General features: G+C 53.5%; 2 protein-coding genes across 4 annotated transcripts; one reads left to right on the top strand and one right to left on the bottom strand.

Moving 5' to 3' along the window:
- The first annotated feature begins 5,629 nt into the window (after window positions 1-5,629).
- On the top strand, window positions 5,630-12,546 carry MPV17L2 (MPV17 mitochondrial inner membrane protein like 2). 3 transcript variants are annotated; one of them, XM_072786746.1, is made up of 6 exons: window positions 5,630-6,057; window positions 6,659-6,829; window positions 7,709-7,785; window positions 7,898-8,026; window positions 10,086-10,132; window positions 11,266-12,546. In XM_072786746.1, exons 1-6 carry the CDS (start codon window positions 5,871-5,873, stop codon window positions 11,297-11,299), a joined length of 645 nt encoding a protein of 214 aa, XP_072642847.1. In that variant the 5' UTR covers window positions 5,630-5,870; the 3' UTR covers window positions 11,300-12,546. The 3 variants fall into 3 exon arrangements, with proteins under 3 accessions (XP_072642847.1, XP_072642848.1, XP_072642846.1); XM_072786747.1 differs by lacking the exon at window positions 10,086-10,132; XM_072786745.1 differs by lacking the exons at window positions 10,086-10,132; window positions 11,266-12,546 and adding an exon at window positions 8,100-8,837.
- RAB3A (RAB3A, member RAS oncogene family) lies at window positions 8,888-14,388 on the bottom strand. The gene is made up of 5 exons (XM_072786748.1): window positions 14,214-14,388; window positions 12,806-13,033; window positions 11,335-11,453; window positions 10,604-10,728; window positions 8,888-9,744 (listed from the first exon to the last, which is right to left on the bottom strand). Exons 2-5 carry the CDS (start codon window positions 13,031-13,033, stop codon window positions 9,554-9,556), a joined length of 663 nt encoding a protein of 220 aa, XP_072642849.1. The 5' UTR covers window positions 14,214-14,388; the 3' UTR covers window positions 8,888-9,553.
- Window positions 14,389-16,566: the final 2,178 nt, after the last annotated feature.

The raw sequence follows: 16,566 nt of genomic DNA, 5'->3' as shown, positions 1-16,566 counted from the left end.
AGGTTTAAGCTCAAACAGTAGATTTTTCTGGCACTAATGAACTTTCTTTTTTTTAACCAAGTATACCTATTTCAAGTGATTCAGAACCCAAACCCAGACCAAAGCCTTTTATGATCTAACCAGGGACACAAGAGTTGCCCCCAAAGAGGATACAAAAAGGTGCACTCTTCCCAAGATCCAGAGCCACTCCCAAAGACAGCCAAAAGAAAGAGAGACAGATAATTCTCCTGAGACCTGACAATAACCCTAGCACAAATGGGGTGCAACCCATATTTCTGCTTGATCACCTACATATTCTCAGGGCTCCTAACCTGATGGCTGGTCCCTTGCAGCGTGCAGGCCTGATAAGACAGGCACAGCAAGCCAAACCAAGCTCTCAGCACACAAAAGAAAACATCCAGCAAAGCAACAGCTGTCTCTAGGAGGGAGGAATCTACAAATGGGTACCCAAAAACAAATATACAGCGTCACAAAGGATCTAAAGAATTAATCCTGGGGATCCCTGGGTGGCTCAGCGGTTTGGAGCCTGCTTTTGGCCCAGGGTGCGATCCTGGAGTCTTGGATCAAGTCCTGTGTCAGGCTCCCTGTGTGGAACCTGCTTCTCCCTCTGCCAGTGTCTCTGCCTCTCTCTCTCTCTCTCTCATGAATAAATAAAAAATATTTTAAAATCTTTAAAATAAGGACTGTCCTGTAAATGTTAAAAAAAAAATAATAATCCTTACAAATGCTTTTTCTCCTGCCAGTCTGGGGAACCCAGAAGGGAAGGGACAAAGAAATTTTTACCATCCTTACCATCCTCTCCCAACAGACTGAGATCCAAAAGCAATAAGGTGAGAATTCTTACCTTATCTGCTGGCTTCATGGGGCCCCAGGACCCTCAGCTGCAGGTCCCAGAGCCAACAGGTCCAGCCAATGTGAACCCATCCTCATTACCAAACAGGAGGGTTTCCAGCTGAAACTAACACCAGCTAGGTTAACAGGAGAAAAGGATATGGATTTTCTTTACACACGCATGGGAGCCCTTGTAAGAAAAAGGAAGACCCAAGAAGTAATTAGACCTCAGTGTTTATTTATTAGACTCAACAGAGGGGGACAGTGATGGAAAAGCAGCCAAAGTATATGTAGAGACTACAGAAAGATAAATTATTTTAACAAGGTCTGTTCGTACGGATTCCCTCCACCCCAACTCCCTCTCTCTGGTGATCATGGTGTTTCTTCCTCCTGGTACAGGGAGGGCACCTTCAACTTGGGAATTTTATCTCCTGCTTTCAGGAAGAAAAAAAGAAGCTCAGTATGCCCTTTATGCATCTTGCTATCTTTCAAAAAATCAGTCTGCCAGAGTGGTACATTTTTCAGTGGCATATCCTGACTTCCTTCCACAGAAATACTGCATATCACAGATCCAGAGGGCAAAAGCTCTTCTTCCGGATGGAAGCCAACAACTAGAAAGCTACAGATCAAAATCACCGAATGGTCAAACCATAAAGACAAATTCCCAATCTCTGACACCACTGATGCAGGTGACATTATCCATCACAAAGGCATCAAAGCCAAAGCACCAATGTATAAAGAGGAAAACAAAATGAAAAAACAGAGAACAAACAAAATGACCTTACTTACCCCTTTTGGTCACCAGAATGTCAACCTCCATGAAATGCACTTCTCTATTGAAAGTCTACTTGACTCTGTTCTGTGAATGATGTGATGTTTTCCCCACCTTTCAGCCACTTTGGAGGTGGTTTTCCACCAAGATGCAGGGGAATCTAGTGACTGGAATACCAGGCTGAGGTACCTGACAGAAATGGAAGTGCGAAAGGATAATTTTCTAAAAAAAAATTGTGACTCTCCTATAGATATAAAAATGAGCACGTGTTAAAAATTATTGTTATCTCATTATTAATAAGCAGAACCAGTCAGGTGTTAAAACCATTTCTAAAAAAAAGAAAAGAAAAACATTTCTAAGAAGATCCAGCCAGGCAGGACTCAAATCAGGGATAGTAAAATAAACATGCAAATTAATGGGAAAGGAAATTGGGGAGGAAGTGTCTCTCCACCCGGCAGGGTTTATTTGCATGTCTATAAGCAAAAATTATTCTTCACCATAATCATTTATAACTACAGAGTTTATAAAATAGCTCCCGTTAAATCAAAATCAGAAATCTCTGAAGGGTGTCCTCAAAGGCAGGGTAAAATAAATTGTAACCTTTTTAAAAAAAATTTTATTTGTGGGATGCCTGGGTAGCTCAGTGGTTAACGGTCTGCCTTCAGCTCAGGTCTGATCCTGGGCTCCTGGGATTGAGTCCAGAGTCCTGCATTGGGCTCCCCACAGGGAGCCTGCTTCTCCCTCTGCCTATGTCTGCTTCTCTCTCTGTGTCTCTCATGAGTAAATAAATAAACTTTATTTAAAAAATTTTAAAAAGACTTTATTCTGGGGAACCCTGGGTGGCTCAGCGGTTTAGCGCCACCTTCAGCCCAGGTTGTGATCCTGGAGACCTGGGATTGAGTCCCATGTCCGGCTCCCTGCATGGAGCCTGCTTCTCCCTCTGCCTGTATCTCTGCCTCTCTCTCTCATGCTCTGTGTCTCTCATGAATAAATAAATAAAATCTTTAAAAAAAAGATATTATTCTTCGGATTTTAAAAAAATATTTTATTTATTTATTTGACACAAAGAGAGAGAGCCAGCACAAGGGGTGTGTGTGTGTGTGTGTGTGTGTGTGTGTGTGTGTGTAAGCAGGCCATAGGTATTGGGGGAAAGCAGGGAGTCATATGCAGGATTGGATTCCAGGACCCCAGGATCTTGACCTGAGTCGAAGGCAGATGCTTAACTGAGCCACTCAGGAGCCCCTAAAATTTTACTCTTAAGTAATCTCCACACCCAACATGGGGCTTGAACTCACAACCCCAAGCTCAAGAGCCACCTGCTCCACAGACTGAGCCAGCCAGTGCCCTGATAACTTTTTTTGTTGTACAGAGGCATATAGTAAATAGTTTTAACTGTTGCAGACCATACAGTCTTTGTTGCAAATATTCATTGTAGTGAGAGTACACACTACAGAAACAAATGGGTAAGGCTCTGTTCCAATATAGCTTTATTTATGGATTCAGAAATTTTATTTTCATATAATTTTCATGTCACAGAATAGTATTCTGATTTTACCCCCAACCTTTTGTCAACTGACAAAAGGATGTAAAGACTGAAAAGGAAAAAAATGTTTCATTTGGGGTCTCAGAATTACAATTTGGGAGCACAAATTCCAGAGTAACCAGAAAAGTGTCTCCCTTGTGTAGGGAAAATAAGGGGTTTTTATGAGAAAGAAGGAAGAGGTAATTACATGACTTAGATAAAGAAAAAAAAATAAAACCTGCTAATTTAGTACTAATGTAGGAAAGATATTAGGGTTTGAAGCTGATGGCCAAGAAAGAATTCTTGAGACGTTTTTGGTGCAAAAATGTGATTTTATTAAAGCATGGGGACAGAATCCATAGGGTGAAACAGCTACACTGGGGTAGTGAGGAGTGGCCAGTTATATACTTCCAAGTTGGGAGGGGGTTAAGGGCTAGCTTAAATCTCTAAAGAATTTGAAAGCAGGGTTTCCAGGACTTTGAGGGGGCTAGCTATTGTTAGGAAAAGGCCATTTATTACTGTCTAATTAAACTTTAGTCATAAATAAATAAATAAAATAAACCTTAGTCATGAGATCTTTCAGATGTATATGGGTGGATCACATGCTTGGGGAATGATCGCCAACATGTATCTGGAGGGGTAGAGATAATGGAAGTTCCTGAAGGAATTTTTATGTTAAAGTAGACTTACAGGATCCTGGGGGGAGGGAGGGCCGGGCTACAGTCGCCTTTCGCCCTCAGCAAAGTATTATCATCGAGGCAGCTGAGTTCCTAGAGGAATGTCACCCTGCCTGTTTCAAGGACTTGTCAGTGGGCTGTAGGTAGTAAGGAAATTAAATGTTTCTTTTGCCTCTGTTTCTCACATCATTGACTACTTGAGTCACTTCTGATTATTATTTTATTGGTGCTATCAAATGAAACGGTCTCCCTGATATTTTTTTAAAGATTTTATTTATTTATTCATGAGAGACACACAGAGAGAGAGAGAGAGAGGCAGAGACACAGGCAGAGGGAGAAGCAGGCTCCATGCAGGGAGCCCGATGCGGGACTGGATCCCTGGTCTCCAGGATCACGCCCGGGGTCGAAGGTGGCGCTAAACCGCTGAGCCACCCGGGCTGCCCTCCCTGGTATTTATTAACTTTACTTTCTCCATATGATCTGAATGCCAAGTGCTTTGTTGAAATTTTATGGAGCAACTGCTTGTAAAACGCTGGGTGCCTCTGGCCCCAGTTCAAGAGTTCATCCGTTGGAAAGGAAAACGGAGCTTCCACACGGATTCTCTCACGTCCAGAAACGTGATACTCCTTAACACATTTAAAGAAATATAAGAGGGGGTCCCTGGGTGGCTCAGCGGTTGAGCGTCTGCCTTCGGCCCAAGGTGTGATCCTGGAATCCCGGGATCGAGTCCCACATCGGGCTCCCTGCATGGAGCCTGCTCCTCCCTCTGCCTTTCTCTCTCTGTGTGTCTCTCACGAATAAATAAAATCATTAAAAAAAGAAAGAAAGAAAGAAATATAAGAAACACTTTCACCTCGTGAGCCTCGCAAAAACAAAACGGGGATTTTACGGGGATTTGGACCGCGGGCCGCAGTTTGCGACACCCGGCTCCTTTGTAAGTCACGTGTAAGCCACGCATACGTTTCCATGGAAACTCGTACACCCCCCCCCAACACAGGAGGTAAAACAGATACAGTTGTTTGTAGAGCTGCTGTGAAAGAAGTTATAGCACGTAGTGTGCCCAGAACAGAACCTAACGTTTTGTGTGTGTGTGTTAAGAATTTATTTATTCATGAGAGACAGAGACATAGAGGGAGAAGCAGGCTCCATGCAGGGAGCCCGATGTGGGACTCGATCCAGGGTCTCCAGGATCACGCCCTGGGCTGAAGGCAGATGCTTTAACCGCTGAGCCACCCAGGCGTCCCCAGAACCTAACTTTTTAAAAAAGATTTTTATTTGTTTATTCATGAGAGACACAGAGAGAGAGGCAGAGACACAGGCAGAGGGAGAAGCAGGCTCCATGCAGGGAGCCCGACGTGGGACTCGATCCCGGGTCTCCAGGATCACGTCCCGGGCTGAACGCGGCGACAAACCGCTGAGCCAGCCCGGCTGCCCAGAACCTAACGTTTTAACCATTATTATTCTGGATCGGAAGTCAGGTACCCAGCTAAAGTGAGGAGCAAGGTCGACGCCTCGGTCAGGATCCTACCGGGGCGCGCGGCCCGCCCCCAACTTCCGTGAGGCTTTGCGGGATCAGACTTCCGCTGCGGGAGCCGCGGGAGCCCCCGCTCGGCTCCCTCTGGAATTCCGGGAGAAGCTGAGCGTCTAGAGGGCACCTAGGCGAAGGAGCGTGATTGGCCAGCTCCACACGGGAGGCGGGACAGCCGGCGTAAGGCTAGGCTGCGATTGGCCAGTAGAGTGTGGCGACGGCTGTCCATAGGCCGGCGCAGAAAGGGGCGGGGAAACGATGGTGGCGAGGCAGCGATAGATCTGCGGGGGCGGAGAGACGCCTGTTTGCGATTGGCCCGTAAGGTGCGGAAGGCAGGGCTTGGCTTCATTCCGCGATTGGCCCGGGATGGGATGCCGGTCTTTTACTGGTTAATACATCTCCAGCCGGCAAAGGGGGACGCCGAGCGGTCCGCGATTGACTGGTGAGGACTGGGGCCGGCGTGCCGATCACGAGGACCGCGAGCGATTGGCCCGCCCGGGAAGGGCGACCCTGGCGCCGGGGCCCGAGTCGCGGCGGGCTATGGCTTCCGGCGGCTGGCGCTGGCTGCGCGGCCTCCGGGCCGTGGGGCAGCCCCTGTTCCAAGGCCGTGCGCTGCTCGTCACCAACACGCTGGGCTGTGGTACTCTCATGGCGGCGGGGGACGGCGTGCGCCAATCCTGGGAGCTCCGCGCCCGGCCTGGCCAGAAGTTCGATCCCCGGCGCTCAGGTGAGGAGCCCTGGATTCCGGGGGACCTTTGACCCCAGCTTCAGTTCCCGGCAGGACCCCTGACCTTGCGTGCATCCAAGACCCCCCAGAGCCCATGCTTAGGCCTCCGTCCCTTCTCTCCATCCCGGGGTCTCCGCCCTCGCCCCACCCGAGGTCTCGGTTGCCTCCTCCTTCCTGGTCCCTGTCTCCTCCGGACCCACTCCCACCCACCCGTCTCGTCCCCGCCCACGCCCTCGTCCGCTCCCCTCCCGCGTGCACGGAGCCCAAGCCCTGGGCGCGGGAAGCCGCACCAAGGACATCAAGAGCTCAGCGTCTGGACCCAGCCACCCTGGGACTGCGCACTGGCCCCACATTTCCCAACCTGCTGTACCTGTTTCCTCCTCCAGAAAGCAGGGCAATGGTAGAACCCGCTCACAGGGTGGTGAAGGGGATGAGGACAGAGCACGAGAGAGGACCAGTGCCTGGCAATGGGGCTTGTGACGGAAGAACATACAGGCGGGCTCTGGGGCGGCTTCAAGTTCACCAGGGAGGGAAGTTAACCAGGGAAGGAATGGGTTGGGGGGAGTTGCTGGCCTCCCCCTGACTCTTGAACTGCTTTCAGCAAGCATGTTTGCAGTGGGCTGCAGCATGGGTCCCTTCCTGCACTATTGGTACCTCTGGCTGGACCACCTGCTCCCAGCATCTGGCCTCTCTGGCCTCCGGAACGTCCTCAGGAAGGTCCTCATCGACCAGCTCGTGGCCTCTCCCTTGCTAGGCATCTGGTATTTCTTGGGTAAGGAGCCTTGTGAGCTTGGGCTTTGCCTCTCCATACGTCAGGAGGGGCAGAGCCAGCTTTGTTTTAAGGAGGCTGAGATGCATTTCTGATGTGCCTCCTCTGTGTGGCTCTGGACTGGGTGCTAGGTCACAGTGGTGACAGGACAGACCCACTGGGTACAGGCATGAACAGCAGAATCAGACAATGGTGCTTTAGTGTAGGAGGGATGAAGCAGTACAGGTGGGGCTGTGGGCAGTGGTTGGGAGGGCTGCCCAGAGGAGAGGACACTCAGCTGAGACTTGAAGAAGGAGCCAGCAGGCATGAAAAACTGCCTATGCAAAGGCCCTGTGGCTGAAGGAAGAATTGCTGAGGTTGGGGGTGACAGGGTGCAGTCATCCAGCCCTTGGCTCTGGGAAGACTGTCGCCCCCGCCCCAGGCTCAGTTTCCTCCTTTGTGAAAGACAGGGAATAAAACAGCCTCAGGAAGGGTGCATCTTCATCCTTTGGGGTGTCTGTTTTTAGAGAGAGGGAAGAGGGAGAGAAAATCCTAGGAAGGCTCCACAACCAGCGAGGAGCCCAATTCAGGCTCAATCCCAGGACCCTGAGATCATGACCTGAGCTGAAACCAAGAGTCACTTAACACTTAACCTGCTAAACCACCCAGGTGCCCCTAAGGGGATGTGTGATTACTTAGGACCTCTCCCTCACTGGAACCAACTTGTTCTGCCTTGTTTCTCCACACCAGCCACTCTGCTGTGTGTGGCCCTTCCCACCGCAAGGCTTTTAAACATCTTGGGCTATCTGCCTGGGACCCTGACCCTCAGGGTTCCTGCCCTATCTGCTCTGTCACCAGTACTCCCCAGCCTCTGATACTCTAATTTCTTTGTCTCCTTCCCAGGCATTGGCTGCCTGGAGGGCCAAACCCTGGATGAGAGCTGCCAGGAGCTGCGAGACAAGTTCTGGGAATTCTATAAGGTGGGCCGCCCACCCCCTGACTCCCTGCCCCTGACTCCCTGCCCCTGCCTCTCACAGCTGCTCCCCTCCCACAAGGGCTCCTCCCCTCACCACACTCCACCCCTCCCCGCAGGCCGACTGGTGCGTTTGGCCAGCTGCGCAGCTGGTGAACTTTCTCTTCGTGCCCACCCAATTCCGAGTCACCTACATCAACGGCCTAACCCTGGGCTGGGACACGTACCTCTCCTACCTGAAGTACCGGGTGAGCACGGTGGGCGGACCAGGCACCCAGGGGACTCCTCAGGGGCCACATGTGTAAACCCCAAATGGTGCAGCTCCACTCTAGGGTGAGGTCCTCCTGGGCCTATGACAATCTGCAGACCACAGCAGGTGGGTGGGGAGCTGGTCATCGGCAGCGTGAAGACCCAGCCCGTCTGCTGTTTGATGTGACATCGGCCAGGTCCCTGCTGCATCTGTCCCCCAAGACTGAGTTCAACCACCAGACAGGTGGGTGAGGACCTGCCTGGTGAAGAGTTCAGAGGGGTGAATGGGGTGTGTGACCAGACCCCTCTTGCACGGACAGATCCTGGGCCCATCCACCCCTAAGCTGTGTGGCCCTGGGCACCAGGCAGACGGAGCTGCCCCAGCCCTCCTGAGTGGATGCCAGACAGGGCAAGACTGACTCTCAGCAGGCCAGGCCTGGTCCTGGCCCCTCCCCAAACCCTAGGCATCTGGCTGGGCTGCCCCTTCCAAGCCCAGTACAAGACCTGTTTCCTCATCTGGAACACAGCCATAAAGATGGTCATCCAGGAGCCCCGTCACAGCAGGCCTCCATGAACCAGTGACAGATGGCCCCATCTGCAGCACCCAGCCCGAGCCACCCAGTCCCAATCCCCCAACCCCTCAACACCACTGTGGGCTGGGCCCTGGGCCCAAGGTCAGGGACACACTCCATTTCCTTAAAGTAGGGCCCAGCCTGGAGAATCTGGAGGCTTAGGCAGGGCCAGGTGGCCTCCAGTCTCATATTCAGGTTGCAGGTTGTGGAAATTCTATTAAATTCTCTTGACATTGAATATCCTGTGGATGACCAAGGCCACCGCTAGCAGGCTGGCACTCATAGGGACACAGCGTCATCCATTCGCTTTATTGGGTGTGTGTAGTGTTGTCATGACATCTCCTGGGGATCTGGGGGGCATGTTTGACACTCATGACGTCAGAACAGGCCTGGTGTTGGGGGTGTCCCAGGGTGGCGAGTACCCACAGCAGCCCTCACCTCCAAAAAAGGGTAAAACTTTGGGGGTGAGGAGCCAGGCAGGCCATTACCTGGCTCTGATCTACCCCAGGGTCCATGCTGAGACACCCCCCACCCCCACCCCCCAGTGGCCTTGGCCCACCACGGCCCAGCCAAGAGGCTGGCAGACCCGACTACCTCCCACCACCCAACAGCCTGCCCTGGGGTGTCATCGGGCCCCCTCTTCAAAACCGGTAACTGTTGATGGGGGTGACTTTTAAAAAAGGTGGGGTCTTGAGAGGAGGGTGAGCAGTGAGTTCACAGGGCCACGACACGCCACAGCAGAGTGGGGACAGGGCCGTATGTACAGGGTGGGACACGGGGTAGTTGGGGAGCCCGAGCCCCTGGGGGACATCTCCAATAAATAAATAAATAACTACGATAATAAATAAGGGTGAGGGGCTAAGTTGGGGCAGGGGTCTCACGCCCTGGGCCAGTGGGGACTGGATCAGGCCCAGGGGGTGGGCAGGGGTGGGCAGGGGCGGGGCAGGGCAGCTCTCAGCAGGCGCAGTCCTGGTGTGGAGGCGCCTGCTGGTCCGTGAGCTGTGGGCCCTGCTTGGCACCCGTGACTGCAGGGTCAGCCGTGTCCAATGACTCGGACATCTTCTCACAGATGACATCCACCAGGCGCTCAAAGGTCTGCTTGACATTAATGTTGTCCTTGGCGCTTGCCTCAAAGAACTCAAAGCCTGTGGTTGGGGAAGGAAGGGATGAGGACTCTGGTTCCCCCTCCACCCTCCTGGGGATGCTTCTCTGAGGGCAGAGAACATCTGGAGATTCCCAGTGCCAACCACGTTAACGGCACCAGAGTCCTGCAGGGAGGCGACACTGGACTAGGTCAGCCCTAGGTTGCTTGTACTCCTTCCTTCCCCCTAAAACTGTCTCCATCTCGTCTCCAGGCCCCCAGCAAGACCTCTTTCCCCACTCCCAACATCCAGCCTAACCCGCGCACTGGCCCTGGCAGTATCTGGCACATCCCCCTGTGCCCTCCCTTGCTTACACACCCTCTGGCTCCCTGTTGCCCTTGCAGGAATCCCAGATCGTCGGCATGTGGTTCAGGGTGTGCATTTCCCCCAGGTGAACCCCACATTCCAGCCATATAAAATTAATTATTTGCCAGAACACTCAGGATCTTACCTACCTCTGTCCTTTGCCTGAAGTTTGGTCTGACCACCCGTTGCTTCAGCACCAGATCCAGTGCCGTCCTCCAGGTCTTACCTACACCAGGCAGAGCTTGCCCCCCTTACACTCCCCCAGCCCAGATCTCCCCCTCTACCCCACAAAATGAGGCTTCTTGGGCTCAGCAACCCAACATGAGGCTAGCAGTGAAGATATCTGAACAAATCAGTAACTGCACCACGAACTCCTAGGCATCTGTCAAGATCTGGCTCCTGGCTCAAGGCCATTTGCAAACAGTGTGAATTGTCTGGATTCAAATCTAGACACTGTCCTGGTTTTGCTGTGAGATCTTGGGTGTGTCCCCTCCCCTTTCAGGGCCCCAGTGTCCCTTTCTTAGGCTGCAAGTGTGCAGCCCCACTGGGCACTCACCAAGGTGGTCAGCCAACTGCCGGCCACGTTCCGACGACACCACCCGTTCATCCTCCATGTCACACTTGTTGCCCACCAGCAGCACCTGGGCATTGTCCCATGAGTAGGTCTTGATCTGGGTTGACCTGGAGGAGGCAGTGACAGGGGTGGGGTGGGGTGGGGTGGGCTAGGGCTGGCAGCAACCTAGCTCCACCATCCTCTAATCTCCCCCTTGCTCACCACACTCTAGCCCCCCACCTGCAGATTATTGCTTGGATTTGGCCAGCTCGGTCCCTCCTTCCGCCCTTTGTCTTGCCAGGAACACAGACCCATGGCTCCCTGATCTTGGAAATCCCTTTCCTGTAGAATTTCCCACCCTTCCCGGATCCCTGTCCCCCGGAGGCAAGAATTTCTCCATCCTCTGCCAATTCAGAAATGTCCTTAAAGTTTATCACTACCTTGGGCAGAAATGTGTTCATATAGATCCTTCATCCTGTGCAAACCATCCTTATATTTTCTGACCCCTCCCTTATTTTTTTTTTGCCTATAAATTGACAATTTCATTTTTCCACCTGAGATGAAACCCTCTTTCCCCCTGGTTGAGCCAGTGCCACCACGTTTCAGTTATTACAGACCCGAGAGCAGGTCTGAGAGTCCGATATTGTGATTTACATTTCTGCCAGGGGAGCTGGGGCTTTGCATCAAAGCCAGCTCTGAAGATGGTCTGAGAGCCGAAGGGAAGGTGTGCTCACCAGTCCTGCACAGCGTTGAAGGATTCTTCATTGGTAATGTCATACATGAGGATAAAGCCCATGGCACCCCGGTAGTAGGCTGTGGTGATGGTCCGGTACCGCTCTTGCCCTGCTGTGTCCTGGGGAAGAAAAGACAGGGGTCAGGGGTCAGCCACCATTGGGTGGCTCAGTGGTTAAGCGTCTGCCTTTGGCTCAGGGCTTGATCCTATGGTCCAGGATCAAGTCCTGCATTGGGCTCCTTGTGGGAGCCTGTTTCTCCCTCTGCTGTCTCTGCCCCACCTCCCCATAAATAAATAAAATCTTTTTAAAAAATTTAAAAAGACAAGAGTCAGGCCCTGTACATAAGCTCCTCAGTGGAAATGAGCTCCAAGATTGTCCAGTCCAGCCTGCTTGAGGACCAGAAGGAACAGGGGGCTTGCCCAAAGGCAAAATGGGCCAGGGGAGCAAGCTGCCCACCTACACAGAGAACATTGTGCTCAATTGTCCTCCAGAGGCGGGTACCTAGAGAATCATTTCCTCACTCATTCAACGTACCTGGGCATTGACCTGTGTGTGCCACACCCTGGGCTGAGCACCAGGGACACAGATGTTAACAAAATGGACAAAAATCACTGCCTACTGATTACCCAATTCTGTAGGAAACAGACAATAAACACAAAAAGGAAGAAAACGTATCCTATGTTGGAGGTGATGAAGACTGAGAGGGAAGATAAAGTCTGACAAAGATGGAAGGGCAATGTGGGTGAGGGTATGGTTTTGAGAGCTGGATGAGGTGAGGAGGGAACCATACGGGGACTGGGGGGAAGGACAATCTGGGCAAAGGACAGAGCCTGGAGCAGGGGCCCTGAAGTGGGTCTCTGTATCAGTGTGCCTGATACATCAGAGGAACAGTGAGGCAGCGGAGGTGGGAGACAAAGCAGGCGAGGTCTCCCGGGCCAGGTGGCCCATGGGAATGCAATGAACAGAGAAGGGACAGCTCTGGCTTGGGATTAAACAGGTTCCTTTGGGCCCCTGTGGGGCTAAGGGAGGTGGCCAGTAGACCCTGAGGAAGGGAGGAAGGTTGCCTGTTCCTGTCCCAGGGAATGAGGCTGGGGAGGGGGGGGCCAAGATCCGGCTGAAACATCATACAGACTCACATGAAAGAACTGAAAGATAGGGAAACTGAGGCACCAATCCCAGTGATGCTCTCAGTAATACACAGAGGAGAGGACCCAGCATTTGCTCCTTCCCCACTTCCAGAGAGAAGTGATGAGGCACCCATGGAAGGACCCAGCATTTGCTCCTTCCCCACTCCCAGAGAGCAGTGATGAGGCACCCATGGGAGGACTCTGGGCCTCTAGCTCCTAATACACAGTAGGCACCTGATAAACACCCAGTGTGTGAGTGAATCCAAACAGGAAATAGGCAAAGCTGGGGCTGCTTTTCTGGGAAGGCAAAGTGATAGGGACGGAAGCTCCCCAGCTGGACCCACCCAGATCTGCAGCTTGATCCTCTTGTCGTTGCGGTAGATGGTCTTGACCTTGAAGTCGATGCCCACAGTGCTGACAAAAGCAGGTGTGAAGGAATCGTCTGCATAGCGGAATAGGAAAGAGGTCTTGCCCACGCTGCTGTTGCCAATGATGAGGATCTTGAACATGTAGTCGAAGTTCTGGTCCGAGGACTCCTTCTGCCCATAGCGCGAGTCTGTGGCGGACGCCATCTGGGTGTGCAGGGTGTAGGTGAGCCTGAAGAGTCCCCTTTCGCACCCAGCTGCCCAGGCTCCAGGCAGAGGATACAGAGAATTCCAGAGCTCTTGAGAAGGACTAGTGTTTATAGATTACTCTTATCTCATCAGGAGCCCCTGTACTAACGGTAGGGCCCACGGCAAAGGGCGGGCTGTGACCTTGAAAGGCCAAAAGTGTCAAGGGAGCAGCTCAGAAAGATGGACATGGGGACACCCCTTGGGCCCCCTCCAACATGCCTTCGCCCTAGGTCGGGCTGTAATCCTAAACCCTAAGCTGAGCGGGCAGGGCTGACTGCAGCCGGCCCCGCCCCCCATCAATCATTCATGTGTCTCAGAAGGGTGCCGCGCGGGCGCACGTGCACACGCGTGTACGACCCCGCGGGGATGTGCGTCGCAGCACCCCCTTCCCCCAGGCTCCCAAGCTAGGAGGGATCGGGCTGAGACAGCTGGTCATGTGATAAGGGCGGGGCGTGCACCTGCTCACGTGCACGCAGCAGGGAACACACCCGTACACGCGTGTGCACACGAGAGTCGAATACATTCGGTGCACAGGAAACGAGACGTAGACACTTGTCCGCACACCAACACACATTTACACACATGCCAACCCACCCGTGCGCAGGGTGCCCTCCACCCATGCAGGCGTGTACACGTCACCCACGCGGACACGCAGTCCCGTGCACGTATGCACACGACGTGCAGGCACACGCACAGTCCATGCGTCTCCTTTCACATGCGTGCAGCACGCACTCACCGGGGCCGGGACACCCGCAGGGTCACCCGAGCATACCCCGGTACATAAGCAAAAGGGTTTGCACACAGACCCGCTGGCACCGGCGGGCGCGCACACGCGTGTTCACACCGCACGCACGCACGCGCACGCACGCACAGAGCCTCCCGCGCGCACAGCTTCCCGCAAGGCACTCGCCTCCCCTCCCCCTCCGCCGCAGAGGCCGGGGGTGGGGGGTGGGGGTGAGGGTGAGGACCCGGCAGGTAGGGGGAGCCAGGGCCCTACCCCGACAAGGGCTGTGACCGCCGCATCCTTCCCCCCCATTCAGCGCGGCCAATCTCTCCCCTACCCCGGCAATCCCATCAGTCAAATGAAGGTTATGTAGGTATCCGGAGAGGCGGCGAACCAGGCCGCCCGGGAACTCACCTTGCCCTGCACCGATGCGGTGGTGACCCTAGCGGCGGCGACTCTTCGGCGGCGGTGGTGACGGGGCCCCCTGCGTTGATGTGGGGCTGCGCGACAGGGGCAGCGGCGGCAGCAGCAGCGGCTCAGGCCCCTGCAGTCCGCGGTGACGTCCTGCAAAGAGTGAGGCGGGGCCTCACATGCAGATGCAGCCGTGACGCCATCCTGGGGCGGAGCCGCGCCTGGAGCAACAGCCCACTGACGCACGCAGAGCCAGGAGGGGCGGGGCCCCCTCGCAGATTGACGCACGAGTGGGGCGGGAATCAGTGTGCTCACCCAGTAGCACGCGGGGGAGGTGCCTACTTGCTCCGCCTCCTGCCTGCGTCAAGGAGGCGGGACTGAATGGCGCCCTCTCACTGGCTTAGGGCCCCCGAGCGACGGACTGATCAGCCAATCAGAGCCTATCACTGTTCTCCTCCTGTCCAATGGTGGCTCCCAGGTGGTTGCAGGGCTGGGAGGTTGAGGCCTTCGCAGAGCCTGGGTCTTCAGGGGGCGTTCCCCTTCCTCGCCCCCTCCCACCTTTAGTCTGAGATTTTCGCGGCCCCCGCCGGGTCTTGGGTGTCGCGACCTCTGGTTAAAAACACTATTCCCAATTTTAGAAGAGGAACAGACATCTGAGAGACGCTCAGTGCCCCCCAATCACGGGTTCAAAATAAGTACAAATGAAGAAAAAGCCAAAATAGGGGTGAAGGGAGACCCCTCCCAATTTCTGGAAAGTGTAAGATCTCCAAAGAGGACCGGGTGGGTAGATGCCCGGTCCTGTTTGCTGAGATGAAAAAGAAGAAAGAGGATCTGGGGATCGAGGGAACTATTTTCTAGAAAAGAAGGAAGGGGCTGACACAAGAACCCCTCCTCTACCTGCGCCCCCCCCCCTTTCCGGAGAAAAATTCGAAAATAATGCTGAAGTGGGGCAGAGAAATGGCTTCCCCCCCTAAGTCCCCCCACAAACCTGCAGGAAACAACAACAACGGGGAACAGGGAGGGTCTCAGCGAGGTTCAAAGACCCAACAAGACGTCTCTCCAAGACGGGGCTGGGAGATGCTTTACCGACCCTGGTTCCTGACTGAGGCAGGGGACCGATCCCCTCCATCCTGGGGAAACAAGACTCTGCGAGTGCAGACTTTGGGGGCTGCGGTGCTCAGTCGTTTACTCTCCCAAATCTTGAGGGAGAAATGTCAGAATTGGGGGGTCGTGCGGGAGAATGAGCCCCTATGCCCCATTGGGATCCCTGCCCCTCAACTCCGCTCCCCAGACCCGGCAGGAGGAGCGTGGCCCCAAGAGAATTCTGATCTTGCTCCCTCCCCAGGCGCGGGGCGGCGGGGGTGGGGGGCGGAGGGGTGCGTCCTGTTTATAAAAAGCTCGCCAGCTGCGGAGGCGCCTAGAGACCAGAATAACTTAGCGCCTGGAGCCCGCCCCCCGCCCCCCCCCCCCCCCCCGCCCCCTGGAAGAGCCGGACGTCCCTTGCGTTGAGAAATCTATTTTTTATTAAGGGTAGGATTTTTGTTCCTCTCCTCCACTCGGACTATAAGAGTATTATGAACCTACTGCGGAGAATTGGAAAATTGAGAAAAACATAAAAAAATAAATAAATAAAAATAAATTCATCTCCAACCTCCCCCCTGCAGGGAGGCTGGCAGTCGGTGGGGGCCCCCAGCACGGCTGGCCCGGAACCGGCCTACACACACCCTGGTGGAGGTGAGGACCTGTAAGGCTTCCCAAAAGCATGCTTTGGGCTTTGGACGTGCATGGCACTGAGAAATACCTGTTGTCATTTTTTGTTTTGTTTTTCCAAAGGAGGGAAGCCCCCCCCCCAACAATGTGCATCAGCTACTGCACAGAGGAATTTGTATTTCAAAGTAAAAATAGGGAGGCCTGGGTGGCTCAGTGTTGAGCATCACTTTGGCTCAAGGCGTGATGCCGGGGTCCGGGATGGAGTCCCCAGTCAGCTCCTTGGAGGGTGCTTCTCCCTCTGCCTATGTCTCTGCCTCTCTTTCTGTGTCTCTCATAGATAAATAAATAAAATCTTTTTTAAAAATAAATAAAGCAAAAATAATGCAAGGCCTTTATTGTTGAGAATCAATATTCTGGGACCCCTGGGTGGCTCAGCCGTTTATTGCCTGCCTTCGGCCCAGGGTGTGATCCTGGAGTCCCTGGATGAGTCCAGCATGGAGGGACATCCACATCCTGCATGGAGCCTGGATCTCTCTTTGCCTCTGTCTCTGCCTCTCTCTCTCTCTCTCTCTCTCTCTCTCTTTCTGTGTCTTTCGTGAATAAATAAATAAAATATTTTTTAAAAAGAGAGAGAGAGAGAGAGAGA

The sequence above is a fragment of the Canis lupus genome, chromosome 19 (assembly GCF_048164855.1).
Source record: "Canis lupus baileyi chromosome 19, mCanLup2.hap1, whole genome shotgun sequence".
NCBI lineage: Eukaryota > Metazoa > Chordata > Mammalia > Carnivora > Canidae > Canis > Canis lupus.
Note: the sequence above shows the minus strand (reverse complement) of the source record. Positions and strands in the feature narration are given on the sequence as shown.